This window comes from Poecilia reticulata, chromosome 19 (genome assembly GCF_904066995.2).
Source record: "Poecilia reticulata chromosome 19, P_reticulata-male-v2, whole genome shotgun sequence".
Taxonomy (NCBI): Eukaryota; Metazoa; Chordata; class Actinopteri; order Cyprinodontiformes; family Poeciliidae; genus Poecilia; species Poecilia reticulata.
The window spans coordinates 20,533,391-20,560,469 of NC_088848.1; the positions used below are offsets into that span (position 1 = coordinate 20,533,391).

At 40.5% G+C, this 27,079-nt stretch overlaps 2 protein-coding genes across 2 annotated transcripts; both read right to left on the reverse strand.

Moving 5' to 3' along the window:
• Positions 1-1,249: 1,249 nt before the first annotated feature.
• On the reverse strand, positions 1,250-15,229 carry usp22 (ubiquitin specific peptidase 22). Its single transcript, XM_008437971.3, has 13 exons — positions 14,666-15,229; positions 12,462-12,594; positions 8,520-8,633; positions 7,168-7,269; positions 5,238-5,404; positions 5,002-5,149; positions 4,777-4,879; positions 3,323-3,481; positions 3,100-3,226; positions 2,899-2,990; positions 2,357-2,419; positions 1,540-1,689; positions 1,250-1,468 (listed from the first exon to the last, which is right to left on the reverse strand). The coding sequence occupies exons 1-13, from the start codon at positions 14,783-14,785 to the stop codon at positions 1,426-1,428; spliced, it is 1,521 nt and encodes a 506-aa protein (XP_008436193.2). The 5' UTR covers positions 14,786-15,229; the 3' UTR covers positions 1,250-1,425.
• A 1,114-nt stretch (positions 15,230-16,343) lies between these two features.
• On the reverse strand, positions 16,344-26,369 carry cops3 (COP9 signalosome subunit 3). The gene is made up of 12 exons (XM_008437970.3): positions 26,180-26,369; positions 24,640-24,769; positions 23,905-24,017; positions 23,402-23,451; positions 21,530-21,622; positions 21,249-21,428; positions 21,027-21,167; positions 20,148-20,321; positions 18,978-19,064; positions 18,752-18,865; positions 18,575-18,655; positions 16,344-16,725 (listed from the first exon to the last, which is right to left on the reverse strand). Exons 1-12 carry the CDS (start codon positions 26,232-26,234, stop codon positions 16,672-16,674), a joined length of 1,272 nt encoding a protein of 423 aa, XP_008436192.1. The 5' UTR covers positions 26,235-26,369; the 3' UTR covers positions 16,344-16,671.
• Between the last annotated feature and the right edge of the window lie 710 nt (positions 26,370-27,079).

Here is a 27,079-nt window from a genome sequence, read left to right on the forward strand (position 1 = left end):
AGCCAGGGGTAGTTTTTTTCCCCCCAGACTGCTGGAACACTTCAAAGTCAAAAGAACAAAATGGAAGACGTGTCATTAGCCTTTACAAAGGAAGATGGTGCGAAACTTTTTAACTGCTGCAGTATTGACTTTTGAAAACCCACATGTGTAGGAATGAGGGGCATTTTGTACGGATTTGGGGAACAAACCATCTGGGTCAAGATCGTGTTTCAAAACATGTCAGAATCAACAGAGAACTGGATTACCAGACAAGAACCAGCTTTCCCTCAGTCGCTAGCCCTAAATGAAGTGGTGAGTACTGTATACTCGAGAAAATGGAGTAATGATATGCAAAGAGGAATAGTCAAAGATCGCCCTTTCTGAAAGAGCCTTCCTACAGGCAGAACAGGTACAATGTATTCAAACTGTGACAACGATTTCACAAAAATTTGGACTGTTCTTAATTTTGTTGGGGTGAGATTATTGTAATGCAATAAAAGAGAAATTTATGTTTTTACACAAACCCAGAGGTGCCAATAACAGTTTAGCACTAGATAAAGGTAAAGAAAACAAACAAAAAAACGGCAATAGCAGCAGCTTCACAAAAATCATTATAGCATCTTTTTGTCTTTTGTGTACAAAAACATGATCGACGACACGATTCAACAGACGAATAATGCATTTTGTTTTTCTTTTTTTCAAAGAGAATGCAAAACCGTAAACAAACCATTCGAATGCAAGATGTATAAAAATATATTTACTGGGTCATTCATTTCCCCTCTTTAACTATGGAAGCCTTTTTTTTAATGATAACAATAATAGTACCACTTTGACTACAACAATCTGACAAATAATAATTGGAATAACATTAGAATACTGTCAGATGATAGTCTTCCATTATTCCCCAACTCTGGACAGAAACTGCATAATAAGACAACTTCCGTGCTGAAAATATTTGGTCTTGCGGAGGAGTGTTTGCGCGTCAGATGAAGTGTGCGCCCGTGTCCGGAAACGTTGCCTGGCGATGAATGCGGCTGTGCAAGCATGAAGACGGAAGTGGGGTTTGAAAAAAATAAATTGAAATAATTTTTTATTTATTTATTTTTTAATCTAAAACTTCCCGGAGTTTTACTTCGTAATTAACAGAAAAAATGTTGGGATAAGACACTAACTGTCCATGATCTGAAAAGCAAAAGCAGAATTTCACAGCTTCTTTTTCCCTCTTCATGTCCTGAATTCAAGTGATAACTTCAGCAAGAACACAAATGTCTGTATTTCTAGCAGTTTTGCACGAGTCATTTTTATTCGGTTTCGTCCCTGTGCAGGGTCCTGCTGCTGCGCGGAGGAACGGTGGCTCCGTGTTTACAGCCAGTCTGGCGTTCTCCCTCTCCATGCCTCTTCCCTTACATACTCGTCACCTTTTCCTGATTGGGTTCCTCCTGGAGGCTATTCGTACTCCAGGAACTGTTTGTGATAAAACAAGAGGTACCTGAGGAGGAGAGGAGCGCGGGGGTCAGAACCAAGCCTGATGTTAACGGTGGAGCCTGGATGACCGCTTACCCTTCACTGTCAAGCACATCTTTGATGCTGGCCTTGGTGATGATGGCGTCGTCACACTTGAACCACTGGTCTTTGTGCTGCCGGATGAAGGTGGTGTAATGGCCGCTCTCTAGTGTCCCCTGGTGGTTCACCACGGCAAATAAACTGTACCTGGAACGAGGAAGGGGAAGAGAAAAGGGCAGTTTTGAAATGATGTCGATGAATGACATTGTTGAAGGCGTAATGTGATGACCATGTCCACATGTAGATATGACTGTAATCATTCTTGTGATTATCAGAAATGTGGCCAAATCATTTAAATAATCACTCTTCAGTCAATAAAACCTCATTTTAACTTTGCTTCTAAATGGTCAAGACAGCAAATAGAAATTTGACCAACTGCAGAGCACAATGTGGACACTGACTTCACCGGTCGAGCTGCGACAAACATCAGCTCTCACAAAATTGGAAAGTTTAATGAAATGGAGAGATGGGCTAGAATTAATCTACGTTTCAGTTATTTTTAACCAAAAGCAGGAGGGTTTAGGCTTCATTTTAAAGAATTATGGAAAGTTTTCTGGAAGTTTGTCCCAGGATAGAGGAGCATAAAAACTGAAAGCTGCTGCTTGGTTCTGATTCTGGAGATGCAGAGTAGATTTGAGAGGTTGGTCCAAAAACATCAACAGATCTTTTACGTAGCATTAGCAACATTCTAAATCAGCTGGAGCCATCTGAGTTTTTTAGGCAGACCTCTCCACAAAACATAAGGAAAAAAAAGTGAGAAATTGCTTATTTTTACTACAGAACCCAGGTTTGTGTCCATTGGTCTAGAGCTCACTTATTGTCATTGTTGAACGCCTCCACGGTCTGCTGGTACTGCCCGTTCATCCTGCTCTCCTTACTGAAACACACACAAACACAGATAAATGAATACATGCGTCACATTAAAGTTAAAAACAATGCACGGGCCGCATCAGTAAACACATCAGACTTACAGTTTGAAGGATGTGAGTTCCAGCCTCACACGGGGAACCAATTACACCAGGTTACAATAAAATAGTTTTTGGAAGTTGTCTTATGTTTTTTCAGCTGGATTAGGACTATTTTGCACCTCTGAATCCAAAAATGACCTCAATTTTTCCTCAATTAGGTCAGGTTTTTATTCTAATTTTAGTTTTTACAAAAATCTAATCTTCTGACTAAATTGATGTTCATTTCCTTTAATATTTCTCATTCAAAAGAGGTTTTAGGAGAAATAAATTGTTTTCTAACAGAGTGCTTTAGTTAAATGCTACAAACTTGGATTTTTGGATCAAGTTAAACGGTGATTTATTTACTCTGTCATGTCCTGATTGACAACGGCTCTTTATTTCCGCTCACCTGGAGGCCATGAAGGGGGTCATGTCCAGCTCCAGTGGGAACGAGACATAAGTAGTGATCTTCCTCCGTAGTTTGGCTGAATGTTCAAATCTCTGACACACACACGCACACAAAGGAGCATTAGGTCTACGCTGTGGTTTATCGACACAATCATTAAAAAAATAAAAATAAATAATACTAAAAAAAGGAAAACTGCTTTACTTTAAGGTGAAAACAGGCCACAATAGGCAGCTTCTTCATGGTTAACTGCTTGGTGGATTCCTGGTAACTATGGCAACCACTACACTTGATCTTGGCGCTGCTGCCGAGGTGCTCCGGTCTGGTGAACCTGACCGGTGAGGATTTATTTACTTTTTTTTCCCCAACACCCAAATTTGCACAGCCGCCCAACTGGAGGCAAACACTTTGGATTTGGTGCCGTTACCTGCGCAGACAGTCCATAAGTGTTGTAGCTCCAGTGGCGTGACTCTCCCCGTTAAGTGCTGTCAAGTCTCCTCCGGGGCTGAGGGGCCAGAAAGGCGTGGAGGATCCGGGTAGGTCCAGGCTGATGTCCCAGAACGGGTCTATGGTCGTCGAAACACCACTGAGGACGCAATGGAGGAATTGGACAGATGTCAAGGAAATATGACTGTACAGAGAATGACAGACAGACGTGGACGACATCAGCAGCCTTCGTTTAAGCAAAGACACAAAATGAGTCAAACTGGCCAAACAGAATGTGCAAGAAGAAATTAAAACAAAGGTGTTTGTTAGTTTACCTACATGATAAGAAAATGAAAAATGACAATAAACATCACGTCCCCAACTCTCATCTTTAAAGCTGGTCAACTAATTTAATAACAAAATACAACAAATATCATGAGTTATGTGTATCTCTTATTCAAGAACCTGTACTAAATAACTTTTCAAGGTTAAAACACATTGGACTGGGACCCATCGGATGAGAGGAGGCATCCTCTTGGTAATGAGAGGCCTTTAATTAGGCCATCAGTTGAGACTGAACCGGCCCATAATGTGCACTAAGTGGAAGGATTAGTTTATAGTTACTGATGAATTTCAGCTACATTCATTTTTATTTTACTCATTTACCTCAAATGCAACATCCTACCAATAATGTTGTTCCCATATAATGTGCAGTTTTTGTTTAGATATCCATTTATTACATCTATTAGCAGTTTAATCATTTATGAAGTACATGTTACATAAATAGAGGTTCTTTCAAATGAACCACTTTAACTGTTTGTCTGGTTGATCTATGCCGCTGGTCGTTTTTGTGTTTGACCTGTGGCGTTCTTTTACTAATCCTGAGCCATCCAATATGAAGAGAAGGTTTTTCTGATGTCTCCTTGAACACCATGCATGTGCAGCCCGACCAGTTCATGTAATTTATTGAAGGGCGGGATAGTGAGAGAGCACAAAATGCTACTTTTAGGGTTTTATGTTGAAAAACCGTCTGAAAATATCGAGTTTCAATTCAACAGAGCAACATTAAAGCTTTGTTTAAATATGACTAAGTTGTTATTTTAGTTGGTTTCTTTTTTCTAGTGTTTTTTACACATTCTTCTACAACCTGTGTGTACAAAAAAAAAAAGACAACTTCAATATGTTTGAAAGGAATAACAGCCTCCAGAATCCACCAGGTGGAGCTAGAGAGCCACGTCTCAGGCATGCGGGCTTGTTGCTGCTGCAGTGTAGCGGCTCAGAGTGCAGATGTGAGTGATAAATAACAGGGTGGATCACAGGGAGACAGGAGTTTTATAGGCAGAGCAGCATCACCGCTTCCACTTTTCATGCTTTTATCTCTTCACTCCGGGTCCCCAGCGAGGCGGGGCGAGGGCTCATGTTTTTTACTTACACACACATTACACACACACTTACTGGCACACTTGGCAGGTGACGTCAGACTGCAGACCCCCTGTGAAGATTTGGTCAATGATGCAGTTACAGTGGTTTGGGTTGTTGGCTTTCTTCCCATTGTCGTCTGCAGAGACACACAGAAACGTTCGCCGTCGCTAAAAGCCGCCCCGGCGTGACTTCACACCCACACACTCCACCACACCCCTTATGATCTACCCAAAGGGCATCTCTGTGTTCGTGTTTCACCTTTGCAGTGTCGGTGCAGCACGTCCAGCGCCGCAATGAGGAACTCGTGGGCATCCTGCTGCTCGTAGCCGGCAAGGTGCCGGGCGTGGGTCCACACCAGGTGCAGCAGGCGGAACGGGATGTGAGGGGAGCGGTGGCCTGAGTAGAACTGAACGAGGAAATGAGTCAACTTTCCTCTGGGTGGCCCCGTCTTGGAGAGGAAAATAAAAAAAAAAAAAAAAAAAAAAGGTCGTCACCTCCTGGAAGAGTTGGGACATCTCGCACACGAGGCACGAGTTGCTCTGCATCTCGCACTTGTGTCGGTCGGACAGGAAGAAGTCGCGCAGCAGCGGCGTGTGCGTCAGCGCCTGGACGATGCAGTTCATGAAGCAGGTGTTGCCCAGGTTGATCAGACCGCGTAGACCTGCAAGTCAACGGCACCGGTCATCAATAAGAAAATCATTCGGACACACGCACGAGAGTCCGTATGAAACCTCGAGTATGGAAACCTCAGACTTTTCTGCTGAGGTTTCCATACTCGTTCATGGTTCTGTCCAGTCAGAACCATGAACCTTCGTGTTTCACTGGGATGTTATGGGTTTCATGTCGAAAGGTTTTTGATTCTTGTTCAATTTCAATAACGTTGTTTAACGTATAAAATGTAAGATCACCTTTATTTCAGTTACACAGATCAATTACTCATTGAGCCATCAGGAATAAAATGTTCTTTACATTGAACAGATCGGTTTGTGTTAAGATGAATGACCTTCGCGCTCAGGTTAAAGGCTTAAATACATCATAAGTAAATAATCACTCAACTTACTGTAAGGAATCTATTCTCATAAAGGTTTATTATAGAGTTATTACAAAAACTGTGCAGTTTCAAAGAAATTATATGAAAATCAAGCACTTTCCAAACCTTGAAAACCCACTGGTGCAACAAATCTGCCAAGATGGAAATCAGCAGGTCAGGTCCTAAAATGTAGTCCTGTGTTAAAATGGTCCAGTCAAAGTCTAGTCTTAAATCAAATTGACACTCAGCAGGAAAACTCGAGAATACAATCCATTTAATCTGACTGATCATGAGCTTAGGCCTGTTATGGTAACAAATTTTGCTGGACGATAAATTGTTAAGTTATTGCAATAAACGATAATATTGTCTTGAAACCATTTTCAAGTAATATAATGGAAATGGCAAAAATAATGCAAGGACACATTCTCAATAGCTAATAAACTTTTAAATTCTAATAAAAATCTAACACTGGAAGTCAAAGACATTTGAAGTATCCAAAACAACAAATAAAATGAATTTTGACGTCTCTGTAGGCAAAACTGTCCTTCAGTAAAAAGACCAAAGCACCAGACTAAAGACTTTTCATCCAGAAAGAGAGAAAAGAGGAAAAACAATCAATCACGCACATGGAAATGATTGAATTCGTTTTAATTTATCACGCGATTAATTCATTTATTGCGGCAGGCCTAGCTGAGCTATTTTTCAAGAAACACGACCAATAAAACCCTGGATCGTTTACATCCAGTACACAATTAAGCTTTACTTTGTAAAATCTCAATAAATCCATTGATGGTTGTAACTAAAAACGTTGAGAGACACCATGTTTCTTTCTGCAGAGACGGAGGACAAAACGTTTTTCCCCCCTATGAGCCGACCGCTTGCTGACCGAGGCGAGGGAGGCGGGGGGGATCAGGAGGCGGCGTTCTCACTGATGAGCAGCCAGGCCTGGAAATCCCACCATCATCCTCTAATGGTGCCAGTGATGCTAATGGCGCTGGGCAGATCACGGCAGGCCGCTGCGAGGTGTTAAAAGGTAACGCCAGGAGCGGTCAGCGTCGCACACGGCCGGACGGCTGCTGCTGTCCAACATTCACTAATGCTGCATCCTAATTACACCTCTGACGTGATACAAGGCCTCAAATACGCCAGCAACCTACACAAAGCATTGTCTGATGGTCTAATTCATTGAACGCATCAGTGAAACGGCTCAATCCACCAGATCCAACCGCTGCAGCAAAACCATAAAACCCCTTAAATAAAACATTTCTGCTCTTTACGCCTCTGCTGATCTCCGATCTTGAAACAAAAGACCTGGCAAAATGACCAAGACGGCAATCGGCTCCTGTGCTTTTTAGTGCGTGTGTACATACACGTGTGTGTGCAGAGACACGAACCAATAGTACAGTTGGAGGTGATCCGCCTCCTCTTGGGATTGTGGCGCAGCAGCTCCAGCTCCTTCTTGGTTGGCTCCCACGTCGAGTACTTCTCCCCGATGCCTGCGGCGCAGAACAAAGACGCCTTTTCAAAATATACCTGCGTCTTTGAGTTTTATTTCAGGACTTGTGGAGGGAGGGTGATTTGAAAAGCGCCTAGCGACGGCGCTGTTGGACAAAGCTGTGCGGTGTGGCAGCGAATACTTTTCAGAGCCGCACTCTGTAGATTTTAACGTCGTTAGCTAGCTGGGCTACGTCTCCAGCAGCTTCGACACCGCATGAGTGAACTGCTATTTTTAAGTAATAGCAACGAGTCTCACTTGGATTTAAATCAGGATTTGACTAGGCCGTTCTGGAGGAAGATGACCCTGACGTTAATGTTGCCGTTCAAGCTGTATTTTGTTCCATTTTCCTCATCAGTTCTGACCGGACTGCCAAATTCAACTGAACAGTGCTTTACTCATCCCTAAGAGAAATGAATTGGTGCAACTCACATCCACACGTCTTGCTGCATCCAGCAGGTGAGAATGGTGAGAAAGTCGGGTCAGGGATCTGATCCGTTCTCACTGAGCTTTTGCGATATTTATCAGTTGTAAAAACAATACCACGTTGCCACGGATACCCAGCTTAACAACTGTCCGAAAGTAAAAATAAATAAATAAATAAATAAGAGGACAAAATCCTTACAGCTGCACAGCATCCAAAACCAGGTGGAATTATTTTCGCCTCAACTCCAAAAAATAACGAATAAAAAGGGAACAAATCAGAACTAAAGGAACTGCTATAACTGGGCCAACATGCTCCCACCATGAGCGACGTCATTCTACAATCCAACGTAGAAAATCAACCTCACACCCACAGCATGTAGGTCTGAATGTCACAGCTGACCTTCTAAGAGCTTCCTCTACATGTAACTGATTGTGACGCACCGCTACGACAAAATGAAATAAGCTCTTTTTGTGCGTGCTAAAATAATGTCAAGCATTTATTTATACTATACAGATGTATATACTAAACATAAACAGAGTTTGAAATTAATTTAAATGTTATGAAATGTTAAAATGTACTTAATTTTGAAAACAATTACAACAATCTAATGTGTGCTGTGCTGCTTACAGGAGTGAAGCAAAATCAGATGAACAAATCTAACACTTCCCAATTACTATGCGACTCAGCATGAATGGGTTCAATCAGACTGAGTTCCCATACAACAGAGATTCTTTTTCAAGAGGCTGCAAACTGTGGCATTACATGGCTACAGAAGAGCTATGATTCCAGTTGGACAGCATGTATGTGGTGTCACAGTCGCGTACCTTGCATCTTCCAGGCTTTCCTCTGCTCCTCTTTGGCAATCTGCTCCATCTCTTTGTCATAAATGTAGTCTTGGCACATAAAGCAGTAAATTCCTCCGTACAGCAGGTCGATGGCTGAACACAGAGACACAGACAGACAGAGTACAATGACAAAAACCAGAGGACACGCTGGTTTATCGGACTGTGAGGAAGAGGATGTTGGTGCAGTCTGTGTGAACCGCCTCAGATTACCAATCTACACCGCTTGGAAACATGAAGAAGAAGAAGGAGAGTAAACTGCACTTCAAGAGTTCACACAACAATTCCTTTTTCCTCTTCTACAGTACGCAGCTACCCGCTTGATGTCGCCATAACAACCAGACTATGGGCCTCTCTCTCAGCAGATGTCCTCTGCAGGTATGGAATAGGGAAAAAAATGGAGCAAAACGGAGTAAAGGATGCGGGAAAAGAAGGATTTTAGAAAGATCTGAGAACAAAAATGGTGCAAATAACCAAACTCCAACGGTTCTCTGTATCGAGAGGGTCACCGGGTAACCATGGGAACAGGAGGGCAATCGACAAGAGGATGAAAATGAGTGTGGAAAAAAAAACATACGAGGAAACTAGCAACATAAATGGCTGAGTTAAAAAGCGACAAACGAGGAGGGATATTTAATAATTGCCGGTTTCGTCGGGTTCATTAAGGGTGGCTTAATTACTCCGTCCCCGCTCTGCTGAGATCTGTCCCTTTTCTCTGCTTTCTTTTCAACTATGTTTGTAGCATTTAATTCAGCCGCCACCCTAATTAAACTCACAATTAGGCTCAGTGGGACGTGCACATTTGAACGCAGCAGGGAGTCTTCCTGAGCAGGCTGATAATGCAGTATAGGGAAGGAAAATAAAACAAAACAAAAAAACAACTACTAAATCTTGGTGTCTCAACTTCTGCCAACCCCAGATTTTGTCTCGGCACCGTCAGCATTTGTCATTGTGACAAAAAAATTCACTCAGGGACGTCCCTGAAGAGATGCCCCCCTTGGCAGTGAGCCGTCTCCACCCACATCAGTTGCAGGACAACAAAATGTGCTGGACAGCCTGACTGCGATAACCCAAAAAGTTTCTTGATTTGAATAAAAACAGTTGTGAAAATTTACATTTGACTTTTTTTTTTTTTTTTACATTTTCTGAAGTTTTTCACAATGGGGTTAATTTTTTTTTTTACCTCTATATAAGGATTATAAAGTTCTGTTAGAATGTTGTATTTGCTAAAAAAAAGTATCATCACCAGACGCACAGTATTGCACCAAGCAAAAAGAACAACTAAATGCAGCATTAGCATGAATATGACTGGTTATGAAGGGATAAGCAGTGACTTGTGAAAAGGAATACTAAATATTTCTGTTTCTTAACTGACTGTCTTCTTTTTTTTCAACCTGGTTGCAATGGACCAAATGCAACAAATTGCTTGCAAATACGCTAAATATGCTCCTCCAAAGTTCAATATAAAGGTGGGAGACATGGACTTTGAATTTTATCCTAATATTTTTTGGTATTATTGAGATAATGATAAAAGAAAGTTATTAAAAAAAAGAACATATTGCTACTTTTCAGGTAAATGTAAATGTACTGATATCTACCAACACACTGGAGAAAAAAGTAAAAATAATGTTTCTGTTAATGTCACTTCTTTTTTCTACTTTTTTCAAAATTCTTATAAAAAATTTGATGAGAAAAGTGATAAACAATATGAAAATTGCCAGTCCCAAGTCCAATAATAGTCAGAGAATGAAAGCTTTCAGAATTTTGGTTTTGTACAAAATATATGAGCTAAATCAATCAAGATGCACTAGAATCCAGACTTCTGACTTTGATGTAGCAAGGTAAAAAACAAAACAAAAAACAAACAAACAAAAAAACTGTACACAAAAAGCATCTAAAAACGAATTAAAACGGACGTCACTTGAAATTGGAATTGTATCTGATGTGCAGCCAGTATTAAAAGTTTCAACAATTAGTTATTTTCTAAATAGCATCCAAGCAATTATTGGCTCACTGGAGCCTCTTCTGCTCAAATCTGGAGTCTGCTTCATAAAATGATGTTTAGCGAGTTGAAATGTTTTTTTTGTCCTCCATTACTCGCTGGGGAAACACGCCATGATAGCATCCTATGTGCAAGTAGAAGTGACATCCAAAACCAGACTGGTTCAATTTCTGAAATAAAGAGTTTCTGAAATAAAAATCTAATTTCATTGCCTTCCTATTAACGGCACTTCTGAATGAAGGAGTTGGCTGTAAAAAAAATATATAATCACATATTCGCTCCAATGGGAAACAAATACACCAGTGACATTCACCATCCCCCTTGAGGCTTATCTCCTTGTAGAAGGTGTTGCAATTATGTTGCACTAGCTTGCGTAAGAGCTCCTAACTATGTCGCCCTTAATAAAATGTCTTGGTGTGCCACAGTGAGTGTGTTCAAACACACACAACTAAAAGCTCTTTTTATTTACAAACACACTCTGATGAACAGAAGATAAAACACAGTTAAAAATAGGGAAACTAGAACAGAATCAGAGAGGCGGTTCTTAATACGGTTCACTGCTCAGGGTAGCATCTTGTCAGGGGCGTACATGGCCTCTTATGGGGGGGGTGGGGGCATCGTCAACTACACCATTGATTTCCACTAAAAACTACTTCATTTAGAATTTAAATTAAAATTGGTAGATTTTCCACAATTTAATTGACAAATTTGTGTAAAAGACAAAAAAACCCGACTCAAGTTTGATTTCAGTACAATAAGATGAAAACAGAAAAAAAAAAAAAAAAAAAACCAGGTGACTGAGAACTGACCACAATTTTGGCTGTCTGGAGAACAAAGTCTGGCGGGCCACCAGGCTTTACTTGCACTCCTACCAGGCTAAGTGTCGTTTGTTTATTTAATGATTTTTATAATAAACCAGGTTTGCAACCACTCAAAATGTTCTGTGAAGGGGTGCTGTGGTGGCGCAGGGGTTAAGCACAACCCACATAAGGGTTCTCGACGCGGCCATCCCAGGTCCGAATCCCGGCTTGATGACCTCTCTCTCTCTCATTACCTATGTTCCTGTCCTAGCACTTTCAAATAAAGGCCACCAGAGCCAAAAAACCCTTAAAAGATTTTCCTTGAAGGCTCATTTTGGAGAACACTGCATCAATGTAAGTGTCAAATATCAAAGCTTTATGACAAGTTACTAATATCAACAATGAGACGTATATTAGCGCCCTGTTCTAAGCCGTAAACAATGGGATTCGCCATTTTCTTGGTGCAAGTGCATTGAAAATCTGAACACAGAGTGGATGATGTGCGACTGCATGGGAAAAAAAACATGTTGGCATAAATAACATGCAGTGACATTTTTATGCATAGTTTATCATTTTATGAGTGATCAGATTTTAGGGTATTTTGCCAAAGCAGTACACTGCAATGGAAGACAATCTGAAGATCGCTGATCTGTTCTAACAAAAAAAAAAGTTACTGAAAATAGACGGCCCCGCCATTCTGCTCCTGTCCTAATCACACCCAGTTTATCTATAAAGTTTGGTATGATGTTCAACTCTACCTGTTGTTTTTGAATAATAAAACATAAGTAATCTTTAGCAGACAAATGATCCATTTAAAAAGATAATTATATTTGACTATGAATACACAACCTATAGAGATTACTTTTAAATAGTCCACTGCCGTATCTGTTTGGTTTTGGAGATACGGCAGTAATAGGAAAACACGATGGGGAAACTGGTGCACTGCCCCGGTCCACCAGGGGGAAACCCTGAGAACCCCTTACCCGGGGCGTCACTAATGCTAGAACCGCCACTGATTTTACCAAATGTGGTCTGTTTGTCCCAACGTACTAAATTCCATACAACATCAGATGTTTAAAAAAGTAAACAGACACAAATCTGTGTTTGTGTGTGTGGTCATACCGAGGTTATGCCTTTTGCTCTTGGCATGTTCGTGGATGTGTTTTTTGGAGAAGCAGGCGAAGAAGACACAGTAGAGGCAGGAGTGGAGTCTGTTGAGGTGGGCTCCGCACATGTGGCAGATGCATGACTTGGCCTGCAGAGCGGAGAGAGGTGGGACAAATAATGTTCACCACATCTGCACAAAACATTTTGTTCTGTTTTTTAATGTATTGTGGTGAACCTTTGTGCTATATGGCTCTTTATTCTACTTAATTTGTGACCAGATTTACTTTTGTTTTAAAAACAAATCAGCATTATTCTCTTTTTTTTGTTTTTGTTTTTTTTGGAAGAAGCTTATTCGATTGTCTGAAATATCTTGCATCTTGTAATACAATGTATTCAAATTGGTATGAATTATTATTGTGCTACACATACATTCTGTTTGTCTGTGAAAAGAAGCAGGGTGGGGGGGAGCATGCAGATGAAATGCTGGCATGCCTATGAGCCTGCATGGAAATGAGAAGAAATGCGGAATGCTGGAAACAGCAGGGAGGGCAAAATGAAAGGAACACGGATGAAGGAGGTATGGAAGGCAAGAAGAGACAGAAAGTGAACTTTAAGCTTTTTGTGTGTTAATAACACGAGTGCTGTGTGGGGGGAGAGTAGAATAAATGAAAACGGATTCACGGCTGAGATGTGACACAACATAATAATGCCGCATGAGACACTGGAACTGAAATTCCGTAGCTTGAAGAAAAAAAAAGAGAGAGAAAACAAAAAGATCGTCTGAACCCCCAAAGTGAAAACAGGAAGGAAAACTTGTTCAAAATGGAAAAAGTGGGTCATGGGGAAACCGAGGCTCGCTGATGCATGTTGGGATCAAAGGCTGTGCTGCATCGTCTTACAGTGGGATGTTGGAAAATATTGAAGAAATGATGCTGTGCATCTAAAGATTCGCATTAGAGCTGGACTAGGGTTGCCAGGTCTGATGAGGGGGTACTATGTATGCCGATTGCCTGTTTTCTTGGGAAACAGGCAATCCCAACACCCAAGGGTGTGACTGCAGCTCTTCGTGTATTCATACCTTTTAGCCGTTTTAGCACATCACAAACACAAACTTCAATGTATTTTCCTGAGGTTTAAAGTGAGTGACCAACCAAAAAAAGGCACATAATTGTGAATTGTTTCGATGTTAAAGTACCTGCAACATGCATCTAAATTATGTCCTGTGTTTTATATAATGAAAAGAAGAACCACTAAAACGCCTAAAGGTCATTAGTTTGACGATATATCATATTTAAATAATACGTATCGGCACTGCTCTCGGTTTGACGTCAAAATATGCCGTATCACACACCCCTAAATACTACCGTTTCTTTGAATACATATATAAATTATTGGTTCAGTGTGTCTCGCAGCATGATGTTTTCATTTGGATACTGTCCCATACCGCTTTTTCTAGCTAGAATAATCGACAGAAAATAAATACTGAGGTAAAATTATCTCAAATGTAGTGACACCACACAGTTACTATCAAGCAAGGGCGGTGCCAGGCTCCTCGCGTTAGAGGGTGAGCATCAAGCAAGTACCCCACACCACCCGCCCCCAGCAACATTCAATGAGAACATGCAAGTGCAGAATGGATGCAGACACAGACCCCAACCCACGCTGCAGATGCGCACGTAACTCTCCCCCAATAAAATCGTCACGTCTGCAAGGTTTGACGTCTAAGAAGTGACGAAAAGACAGAACCTCATCGATCATCTCAGTAGTGAAATATTTGTAAGGCTGATTTCCGCGAATGAAGAATGATTTATTGGTGAGGGTAGACGGGGGAAGGTTTGGTTGTTTCAAACCTGGCAGAATCCCCTCAGACAAGGAAATACCGCTGTGTGCGCTGGTGGAAGGAAGTGGAGCCACAGCATGCGCAGTGCCAACGCAAACAGATGCACATCAGCTCTCAGATCTAATGTCCAGCCTAAGCTTTGATAGGAGTTAATGTTTGGAGTGACAAGTTTGCTTTAGTTTGAGCTACACGTTGTGTCAAAGAGCAGAAACCTCTGAGGGTCGTTTTTATTTATTTGAAAGCTTTTTCTTTTTGGCATTAGATGTGCCTCATTTGGAAGGGCGGGGAACTCGTCAGACATTCAATACAAAGACAAAAAATAAAATAAAAACAGGTTGTGTCGCACAGTGGGACACTTGTCTCCCCCTCCACTTGTTACCTTGCGTTTTCTGGTCTCGGCTGAACCGCTCCACACGAAACACTGATAAATAAGCCTCAGGTTCTGCTTCCAGTTGTCCACTTTGAAGCTGTTCACATGGGGGCAGCCTGCGGGACTCATGGCAGTCACAGCATCCGGCTTTCCGCCTCCTCCGAGCGACGAACCTGTTCACAAGCCGCCCCCCGCCGCCCCGGTCCGAACGGCTTTTTTTCCCTTCCTTCCAGCTAGCTCGCCAGCTTCGTTTATCCAACGAATGCTGCGTACTGGCTAACTGGCCATGTCCCGGTAGCAGGAGCTGATGCACACGCAGCAGCCAACATGGAGGCGAATGTTTACACTGCGGCCTGTTTGCAACTTATCATTGACGCTATTAAAGCCAGGACTGCGCAGCACGTGAAGCTCTTCAAATTCGCTCAATTACATGTTAGCGCGCTGGCTAAAGTTGGTTAGCACTGGAATTCAACACAGCGACTGTCGTCAGGACCCTCCTTAATAATAGCGCCGAACCAACCAGAGCCGCGTTTTTAGTGTGATTGGCGTGTGCCAACGTTCGGCTTTTTTTCTTCCATGTCCCGCCTCTACGCAACGGGTGCTGCGTCGTGATTGGTTGGCTTTTCCCCATGAACCACATCCGCTGTTTTGGAGGTGTTCTTTGCCTGGACTGATTCCGTAACAGTCAACCGGATGATGACCTGGGTGGAAATTATGAGGCGGCGTGGGAGGAGTGTTTTGCCGGCGGGAAACGTCAAGAGCCAACATGTCAGTTTATTACGTTTCAAACCGAAGGTTCCCACATATTTTTATGTAACTTCTTTTAGTATACTGGCTCCCAGAACCATCTTTTCAGAGTTCTAATTGTTCATTTAAAAAAACAAAATAATAGAAAAAGTCACTCTCCTTTTTTATTTATTTGCATTTATCACAACATCCAAACACCGTTTAATTTCTACCTTAGTCATATGATCGAAGTGGTTGTCTGTCGCCCTTCTAGAAGGGACGTCCAGGGTATGCCCCAGTTGGTGTATCGTTGACATATAAACCCCACCAGTGAGGAAGCGCACAAAATTGCCCCGCCGGGTGAAAAATGGTGCGCACCCAATGAGAAGAGAGTCAACCTCAAAGCTACAACCAAGACTGTGATCCACTATGAAATGATGGACGCTAAAGTAGAGCGTGTAGAGGAAATTAACTGACACCTGTATTCTTAAACAATTTATTAACAGATCCACAATCGCAATGCTCAAGCTCCCAATTGATAAAGACAGATTGGTTATATCTGTTGACTTCAAGCTGTCAAAACAGTTTCTTGTGCAGTGCTCTAGCGACACCTAGTGGATCTGACCTAAAAAGAAAAAAAGAAAATAGAGAAACAAAAACCAAAAAAATAAAAAAACAGTGCACCAGATTGTGTTCGACTTCTCCACAGTGTCGAGCTTCGTCGAGGGTATGTCCGTGTGTACAGCTTCGCGTTTGATGATATCTACAATCTAACCAAGGAGTGAGAAGAAAACGATCAGCGCGGTCTTTACAAAATGTAGAATATAATCATATTTATTCATCGTCAGCCAAAGATGCTTCACTTCATTCGTAATGCCCCTCCACTTACGGCCATCATGCAGAAGAACCCAAAAAAAAACAAAAAAAAAAAACAAAACAAAACAAGTGAGATTTATTCACACACGTTTGGAACAGATAAGTCCAGTTTTTATTGTTGTGGTTTCTGTCAGCGTAGCTGTGGCGCTCCTGAACATTGATAAATAAAACACTGACGAAAATTTGATTTTTTTTTTTTTTTTCCTTTTCCCCTAAGGATCTGTTATCCTTAAGACACGGTGAAGTAAGAATAACCAAATTAATCATCATTCCACACAATTAGGTTTTTTTTCCTTGACCAATGTCCTGATGCAACAGAATGTTTTCTTTTCCTCTTTTAAAAAAAAATCCAACTCATCCCGGGAAGAACGTGTTGGGGTGGCTGTGGCGTTCTGTCCCTGTCCAAGGCCCCCTCATGAATAACTCGACGTTTTGCTACCGACGTCGTCCTCCTGCGATCCCATACTCTGCAGGAACAGTGAAGAAGCAGCAGCAGCACGGGTCAGAAATGTTTACCACGAAAACACAGAAGCCGTAGCTACGCTCTTAGAACAAAAACAGATTAAAAGTGGGACTTTTCTTTTTGTCACATCTTACAGAAGAAACACTCGGATTTTGCCACGGTTCACTATAACTTTGACATTACCGTCCAATACATACCTGACAGTAGTGTGAATTATTTGCTTTTCACTAGAGAACTCAGTCAGATTCCTCCAGTTTTCGTAAAGTTTGTAATCTACGGATTATTCCGATTTCTTTCATTTATTCAGGCAATAAGTAGATAAAGATACTATTTAAAGCTAATGACTATAAAACACAGGCAGGAATGCCTGGCAATGATGATGCAAAAGCTTAGACACACACTTTCTTGTTTGAAACAGCAGTGGAGTAACCTATTGGGTTTTTGGTGATCTAAGATATCAGTGCAGCAGTAGTGAAAATATGTGGAAAGCAATGTTCCCTCTAAGCTGCGCACGCCTGCGCAATCGCGCTCTGCTCGCACAGTCTCAGCGCACAAGAAAATCTATGCAGCGCATAAAATAAAATCCACCATAAACGTATTAATATCTAATATTAGACCGAATCTAATATATTGAATTAGACCAATAATGTCTTATTCCGTACCATTTTTCAATGTAACGCAGTGAGTGACAGATGCTCAGCCAATGATACGATACGGTTTAATTATGCTATGCAGCCAATCATAGCGTTGATAGCTCTATGTGTCCTGCCCATACGCGCCATGCAGGTTAGTTTGCTAACAACAGTGCGGCGGAGTTAAGAAACGCAACCCCTTATCATGGCGAAACGAACGGGCAGCGACACATCCGCTCACCAAGACAAAGTAAAAAAGAAATGCAGTTCTTTTAGGATGGAATGGCTGTCTAGAGTATGTGCCATTCCATCCAAAGCAGGACTCTTATACTCATACTCTCATAACATAACATACTACACATCTCATGAACACCAACAAGATTTTTATCTTCATTTTAAGTGGGCCAAATCGCTTATATTAAAAGTAAACTAATTAAACAAAAATTGCTGCTGTGATTTGATTCTTTTAATAAGCCATGTAACTTGCTATGATTTTGAACGGGTGTGATGTGTGTGGTTACAGCGTGCACATCTGATGTTGCTCACAGTGGTCCTCAGTGTGCTCAGGGAGCTTTTGTGTATGCCCAGACACATGACAAAATTAGAGGGAACATTGATGGAAAGCCAAACGTGCCAAAAAATGCTGTGCTTTGTTGTGTCTGGTAATAAACGTTAGTAAATGGTGATCAAGAAGAACATGGTATCCTTCATATCAGTGAGTTGTAATTGTTTAAATATTTTTATTTTCTCTTTGGTGGATCAAAATTTATGTGGTGTAAAATTAAGCCCAAATAAACTGACTCAACCAATGCTAGTCATTTCTATTTTATCCGATTTTCCTAAAAAAAAAAAAAAATTGTTAAAACGGGAAGAACATTTCCGAAACCTTTTTAATTCCAATTTTGAACCTCGGTTACATACCAAACTTTGATTTTGGTGTAATATTACAAAAAGTTAGTTCAAACGAGTCTTTGAACTAAGGGTTTTTTATCCCTTTATCTCATAACATGACACATATGTTAAATTATTTTGATAATGTTAATTATAGTTACTACAGAAGGCAGTAATTGTAATCAACATCTATTTTACTGATTATATTTAGACCATCTTGTAAAATGTTCCTTTTTTTAAATCAATTATTCTCATAATTGATATAATTTTTGCATGAACACGAGACATTTGTTATAATTGCCATCACTAAAGCAGATATAAAACACTCACCTTCTGCACAAACTGTGGGTTTACTGTAATTTCTTGATCCATAGACTTTAGTTTCTCATCCAGCTCTATACATTTCAACATCTGTAAGTAATGATAATGAAACAGTGATTTTGATTATAGTAGCTTTAACCAGGATATTCAAGCAGAAAAAAATCCACAGGCAGATTTCAGGATCACCTCTTGATCTATTTTGTGGAGCATTGCTGGGTTGTTGTATTTTTCGGGGTTGTCATGGAAGCAGACCATACCGTCCTTTTGGTTAATGCTAGCATAGATCTCGCCATCTTCAATCTGAAATGCACATTTTTTTTTGTATTATTACATGAACCGCTGCCAACAGCGTTAAAATTTAAAAGAGAAAATATTTGAAACAGCTCAAAGTTGTTTCTGTGCACAGACTCACCATGTGTAAGACGTATTTCTCTGCTTCCTGGGGACCTGAGAGCTGCACTCGACTCGCCATGTCTTGCAAAGACAACGTCAGGAAAGTCTGCGGGGATCAGACAAAACAGGAAGTCATTGGAGACCCACTGAAGCCGGTCTTGTGGAGAACAGCAAATTTATTTTACTTAGATTTTTAGCACTGCAGCAGCAAATTTTAAGTGACCTACTTGATTAAAGTACATTTGAATTAATACGAGTTTTTGGGAAATCAGTGCAACTGAAATTAAGTAAGTGTTGGTTTTATTCCTAATGTATTACTGGTAATTTACTGCTAATTTTATTATTGTATTTTTTTAAATCAAATGTAATTTCTTATTTTATTATATATTTATATTTTAATTATTGTGAAGCACTTTGGTCATCTAAGGTTGTTGTAAATGTGCTATATAAATAAAGTTTGACCTTAAAAAAACTATTTCTTCTTGTTTAAACCGTATACATTCAACATATTTTCAGGAGTAGCACAATATTTTTACCTCTAAATAAAATCAGGTCTAAATATTAGTATTGGTACATTAAACTTCAGAAACCAAAATTAACTCATAAAATAAACATTTATAGAAAAAAAAAAACTATGCAATCTAAACTGTATTGTTGGTTAATCTAAGTACCCGATTTAATAAATTTTAAAAATTTTTACCATGAAAACAGTGAAATCCTAATACCACTGGATTTCACAGGCTTTCCCTGATTCCTTGGAATATTTCATGAGTTTTTCTGAGGTCACTTTCAGGATCATGTGAGCAAGACTTTCCAAAAGCAGATTGAACACAGGCTTCTAGTTACAAATGTCATCATTTCAGGATAGGAAGCTGAAAATCTAGCTAAACTGTTAACATCTTTAAATCATTTTTCTCATTAGCTATGCTTTGTCTCATGTGATTGAAATCTTTCCGCTGGTTTTGTTCGTTTTATTTTGTGCCAGCTTCAGAACAGAGAAGACTTGTCTTCAAAGAACGATTAATGGCTGATGATTGGATATCCAAATCAACTGCTTGTTTTATGCTACTGCGTCACTAATTTTACCTTACAGTTTAGTTTCATTTCATTCCATTTAAAACCCAATTTAATCAGTGCGCATTTCCAACATTAAGACAATTGGTGCGAGTTAATCGCCCAGAGTCCCCACCTTTGTTAGCCTCTGGATGTTCTTCTTGTAGAGGGAAGAGAGGCACTGCTTGACCAGGCCTGTGTTGTTGTCTCGTGTGAACGTCTCATTGTGTTTGTTGACCAGGCTGCGCAGCTCGGCGGGGTTGTTGGTGGAGTAGACCTGAGCCAGCTCGTGGTAGGCGTTGCTCAGGGGCTGTGGGTGGAGGCGGAAACCACGGTTACAGCAGGAGAGGAAAACGGTACGCTCAGGCCTTAACTGGCTGATATAATTTCTTCACTTACAGAAGTATTCATGCCCCATTTTTCACCTTTCAACCCACAAACGTTATGGATTTTATTGGGATTTTATGCGATAGACCAAAACAAAAACATGGGAGTTTTTGGAGTTCAAGCTCAGTCAGAACGTAATGCAAAATGTATTTAGGTCTGGACTTTGACTAGACACATGAATATGCTTTCATATAAACCAAGCTTTTTGTCATGTGAACCCAAAACCATCAAGTCACAGTATTGGCCAAAATCAGAATCGGCAGGTCAGGCCATTTAAAGATTACTGATCGACCAGAAAACTGCTATTGATGCCACTCTAATTTCAGATTTAGATTTTTTTTTATTTCTTCCTTAAACCTCACAACTAGGTGCAACTTTGAGCTGGTTTATCATTCAACATCCCAATAAAATACGCTGAAGGTGAGACAAAAGGAGAAAGTTGAACAGCATGAATAACTTGCTTAAAATGGAGAATGCTAATGTTAGCTAAAATGCTATATTCTGGTAGCTGCTCTTCAAAGTACTCTAAAGAAGAAGAGTCAGCCTGCAGGTCAGACATTAGACAGAATTTCTATCCACTTGTTTTGCTAAAGCAGAGAAAGCACCAGCGTTGTGATCCAGTTCCTACCTTGATGAACCTTCCTACTATCTGTGAAGTGTACTTGGGCAGCTGCTGCACTTTGCCGTGGAGAATGAGCGACACCAGGATGTACTTCTTATAGGCTTCCAACATGATGTGACTCACCGCCATGGCCGGAGTGGTTATCGCCTGTCGAGGAACACCAGACGGGTTAGTGTCCCCCTTGGAGAACGACTGGCTGCGACGTCGGACGAGCTAACGGGAGCGTACCTGTTCATAAAAATACAGTGCTCTTTCAAAGTTTTTCAGGCCCGTGTAGATCATGCCGCCGTAGTAGTAGTAACATAAAAAGTGCTTTGCGTCATAGGCTCCGTTCTCCTTGCAGATGTCCATCATGTCCACCTCCAAGAAGGGCAGAGCGGGCTTGAAGCATTTCGCTAATAAGCACAGCTACAGGAGAACGAGAGGACGGTGAGGGCGGCGGAGTTGGACCGGACCGGACCAGATTGGACTGGACCGGACAGGAACGGGGGAGAAAATGGCCGACTCACCTGACACAGGTCTGCATGAACTGAGGTAAGTTGGTTTGTGTTCATCTGCATTTTGTCTATTGCCTGTTTTAGGATGACGACACCCCTCAAAGGCTGAAGAAGAAGAAGATGGAAGCATTAAGTTAAACTGAAATTGTTTTAAAATGCAGCCAAATATTTATTCTGAGAAGAAAATAGAAAAAAAACACCTCTCTTAGGCCTTGAAAATCATTCTAAGCTAAGGGTGAAATGACCGCCACATGTCAGAGCAACATTAAAAAGAAAAACACCCACACACACAAGATCTAGACCAGCGACTGAACTAGAAGGAAGTGGTGGTTTCATGTAGCAGCAAGCTAAGTGCAGCATGACTGATTTACTATTTCACCATAAGTGTGTCAAGCAGACCCTTTGACTTTATGAGAGATGATCTCTGTCCTGCATGGAGCACACAATGAGCAGCTGGACTGTAAATACAGCAAGTAGAGAGACGAACCCTCATAAAAGGGTTTTACAAAGCTGGATGTGTGCTGCAGCAGACAGGAAGTAAAGCCAGAACTGAGAAGAGAAGCTGGGCTACAAAAGTTGTAAAAGTTCAGAAAACAACAAACGGCAGTGGTGAAAACAGAAATCAGAACTTTCCTGTCTTCATGAGCTGCCACAGTGCAGACTGCTGAGAGTCTGAAAGCCAGCATAACTCAATGTGAGACTGATCTTATCTGGCTCTGCAAAGGTCTGAAAATCTGCCACCGTCCTCATCTGCTCTGCTGTTAGAGAGCTGCCTGCCTGACTCGCCCACCAGGTCACGTCTGCATGTGCGATTAACAACCGTCACCCCACTGTCACTAACAAAAACTTATTAAAAAATAAATAAAAAATTGGTATCAGCAAGTGAGGCTTTTTAAAGATTGTGATTGTCCTGAAAACTACAATCTATGACTGAAGATCCACATTAACTTTTTGTTCTAATTCCTATCAGTCAGGGCTGAATGATAATAGAGAATCTTGTGACGGCAATAATATTAGGGAATATTGCAATAACGATATCAGTTATTCCCGTTTTCTTCTCTCCTGTCTATCTGATCTGTGTTTTCTTTAGCATTTTTGCCAGCCATTTATGTCTGGTGTGAGCTTTTGCTGTCCAAATGGCTAAATGTTGCATGAGCATGAAAAAAAATGCAACTTCAGAACCCATAAAATATTTCAGCTCTCCAAACAGTCCTCAGGCATGTGAATATTGTGTACCACGACTACCGATTCACATTTAAGCCACATAATAGCTACTTAAAATTAAAAGACTAGTTCGTGAAATAAAAACAGTGTAGCTCATTACGTAGCTTCACCACAAATAGAACAATATATTTAATGACTTTTTCTGTTCATTTTGACGGCTTCAATTCTAGGAAAACCTCAAATTACCTCACTTAGAAGATAAGAATATTACCTGAAACCAATAAAATATAATTCCCAATACTGAAACGTCCTTTTGCATAAGTTACAGTTTCAATATAAAATCAGCATCTCCGTAAAGCTCATCAGCAGAAGGAAGCATGAGGACTTTGAACAACTAAGTCCAGTCCTTTATCCTCCATAACTTCTGAGGTTTCCGTTTCAGGACTAGATTAACAAATGAAAATCCTTCTTTTTCCTGAAACTTTTCAGCTCAAAACAGAACAATATGAGAATTTTGCTAAAAGTTAGTAGAAACTAAAAGTTTCAGTTTTACGAAACTGAAACTTTTACATTCATAAAGTCTACGTTCATAAAGTCGTAGACTTTGGTGTCATAAAGTCTACGATGTTTACCGAAGGAATAGGTCAAATTCTTCACTGAGATGGGCATCTATGAAATTATGTCTGAAGCAAGAAAACGATTCACTGCTGAAGCTCTTACCTGTTTCCGCTCTACTAGGGCGTTTGTCAATTGGTGGCAGAGGCCAGCAACTGCAAGGAGAGAGAAAATAATAATCGATATTTCATATAAAAGACAGCAGTTAGTTTTTTGATGAATGGCTCATTTGATATCATTCAACTTTTTTGTCGTACTGTTTTCAAAAATTGCCATCAGTTATTTATCAAGCATGCTGTAAGAATTTAGCTTTGGCTTCCGAAGCTAAATTACAGGTCAAAAAGCTCAGTGTCTTTGCATCTCTACATTTGATTCTTCTTCTTCTCAAATTGTGTGTCTCTATGCAGAACTAGATTATTATTTGTTTTTGTAGCCAAAATGATTCAAGTATAACTTAAGTGAATCTAAAAACGCTTTTAATTCCAGGTGGGAACAACCGGATCCACGTCTGTTTGTGTTCGAATCAATCAGTCCGCAGTAGAAAAGGCACCATGAGCGCCGCAGACAGGATACAGACGAGCTTTGTTCACCGTCAAGAGTTTACTTACAAGTGTCTGTTGCATATCTAATGTGCTCCCCATTACAGGTGCTAATGAAGAGCTGAACTTGGGAGAAGAGCGTCTCAAAGTCTGGGATGTTTGGCATGGAGAACTTCACGAATCTGGCAGCAAGAGGAGGAGAAGATCAGCTCTCATCTTCCAGTGCAACCATGAGAAATTAACAACATCACAGGCCTCAACAGGAAACAACTAAATATTAACTAAACCAAAGTTTACCTGAAAATCTTAGTCCTATGTAATATATTAGGATTGATAACCGTTATGCAGGTTTTAAACATATTTTTCATAAAAACTACATCTCTGTATGAAAAAAAGTTTTGTTTCTTTTATTGGGATGAATAAAAGAATGTAATATTCTAATTTAAATGTCATGTTTTCATTCTCTATAAGCAAAACAAAAATCATCATGAAGGCTTTCACACATGAATTAGTGTGGAATTAATCTACACAATTTGTTTCATTTAGTGACAAAATTGTGAAATAAATGAACTTTTCAATAATATTCCAATTTATTAAGATCTTCAGCACATGTTTCTTTCTTTTCTAAAGAAGAGAATCAACCACGTTGCTACCAGAACATGCAAACACGCCGTCCAGTTTACCATGTCCCAGAGAGGGAACAACTGATCTTCAAACACTCCCGACAGAATAACGTAAAGCAGATGAGACAGAAGAAGAACAACGGCGCCTAATGAGCGCGAACAGAGGAGAACTCTGACTCACAGCACAGCCAGCACGCCCAGGGAGTGCTCCTGGATGTCCAAGGCCCCCAGCACCGTGTCCAGGTGGGACAGATTTTTGGCCAGCAGCTCCCCGCTCTTGTTGATTAACTCGCACAGCTGAGTCATCTGGCCTGGGAGGGGAGATAGACAGGGAGAAATTTAAACTTCCTAAAACTACAGCACCTTGGGAAAGAAAATAAGGAAAGAAAAAAAAAATTAATAAATAAATCTTAGATTCGATTAAACTTTTCCATGTTTTTGTCACATTACAACAGCAACCTTGCATCTATGGTCAGAGGAAAGTATTTTACTTAAAAAACAGTCTGTGATCATCTTTTTAAATCCAGTGCAACTAATTTCCTCCATAAGTAACATAACTAATAAAAGCACTTTTCCTGAATTTTAGTTTCTGTTAGAGAACGTCAGTGAGCAAACATGAAATCTGTGATAAAGCTTTGGAATAAAAGCTAAAGCTCAACCAACTTGTAAAACGAATGGAGGAAAACACACACATTTGTTGCCTTTTAAGGTAGAAATATTGGTAATGTCGTCCATTTCAAATGGTAAATAGTAGCATATCAACTTCAATGTAGCGGGAAAAAAATGAACCAGGAACAAGTGACTGAGCTTGAGTCGGCTGGTAAAGACAAAGCAGAAGATTCAGCTCTGATTACAAAGTGTTGCCTCCGACTTTTCAGATGTTTTGGTAAATACCTTTGAAAAACTACATATTTTCTTTCCACTTTGCAATATTTGATCTTGTCTGTTGCAATAATTCCCCATAAAGCACACTGATGTCTGTTTGTGATAAAAGGTGGAAAAGTGCAAGGTACTATTTTTTCCAAGAAAAAAAAAAAAAAAACAAAAACGAAAAAAAAACGAAAAAAACCTAAAGGACACAGTATTTATGTAATAACGTTACCTGTGTGTCACTTTAAGGGCTAGTATAAGATGAATACTTTTTTTTAATTCATTGAAATAAATAATAATAGCTACGTTTTCTATATTTTCCCTCCTGATGAGTTATTACTTATAAAAGTAGAAAACAACGTGAATCGCATGCTTGTTTTGTGCCAACCCGTTGCGAGTTATTTAAAACACCAATCGGCTGGTCAGATGCCCTGTCAAGGCCTTGCACAAGAGAGGTAAAGCAAAAGCGATTGACAGATACCACTTTCAGCCAATTATGTTCCAGATTTTGCTTTGATGACCAATCAGAGGAGGACTGGGCGGGACTACCGGTAGGCAATACCCAGAAATTATTAGCTAGATCAAAACCAAAAAGTAGAATTTTGACATTTAGTTTTACGGGTCGTGGGGTTTGAGCGAGTCTCAAGAGTCACGAGGAACAGACGAAACCCATGCTGAGAGTTTACGGGACTCTCGCGCCCCAATAAACTCGTTTTTGTGGTGTGTTTACATGATAAAGCAAAAAGCAGAGCTCTGAACAGTTCTGCTGCCTGGCTATCGCCAAAGCATTGGGTAGCATATGCTAGCTAACTAGCTAATACTTCCCACTACGGTGAGTTTAGCGGCCCTACCTTGAGCGGAGAGCTGCCGCACGTTGTTAACGAACTGCTCCAGTGCTGAAGCCATTATTTCCTGGGTCCAAAGTGGAGGTAATTCGCAGTGTTTTTCATTCAAACGTCAGAAACAAGTCGGTCCGGATTGAGACAGGGGGCCACACAGCCGCCACTGATGGGGAAGCTATCGCGAGAACACGGGAACAGATCAGGCTGCTACGGGATTACCGAAACGTCATTTTTGACTCTTAAAGTACCACACACACGGTTCTGTTCGCCGTTTTGTATTTCAAAATGAATAACAAAAATGCTGCAACTGGTTTATAAAAACTTTTAGAAATTATCTTAAGGGGCTTAAGATGGCGGACTATTATGCTGTAGAAAAGAAAATGGTAATTGCAAAACACTAATAAATGCGGAAGCCACTTCATCGATTTTAACAAAGATGTTTTTACACTAAGAGCTTCTGTCTATATATATTTTTTAATTTCAACATTTACCTGTCATGCACCATGTTAACCACAGCTCTACAGGAATAAGTGGGAAATGGCATAGACTACAAACAATGGATGGACGACCATTTACCTCAGAAGTCAAAACTCATATAGGCAACAACTTCATTTCCAAACATTCTAAATCAGTGGTTCTTAACCTGGGTTCGATCGAACCCCAGGGGTTCGGTGAGTCGGTCTCAGGGGTTCGGCGGAGCCTCTGCCGCGGAGGTAAAGACACACTTGTGTAAAGTCTGATGACGCCCCGCTTTGCTGCAGAGGATCACTTTACATTGCTTAGCCGATCAGTGCTGCAGAGGAGCACTGATTGAAGAAGCTCCACTCTCAGCATGGATTTGAACTTGTGTCTTTATTTACTTCAGCAAAGCTCAGTTTTTACCAAATTCTATAGTCTAAATCTGCTCCT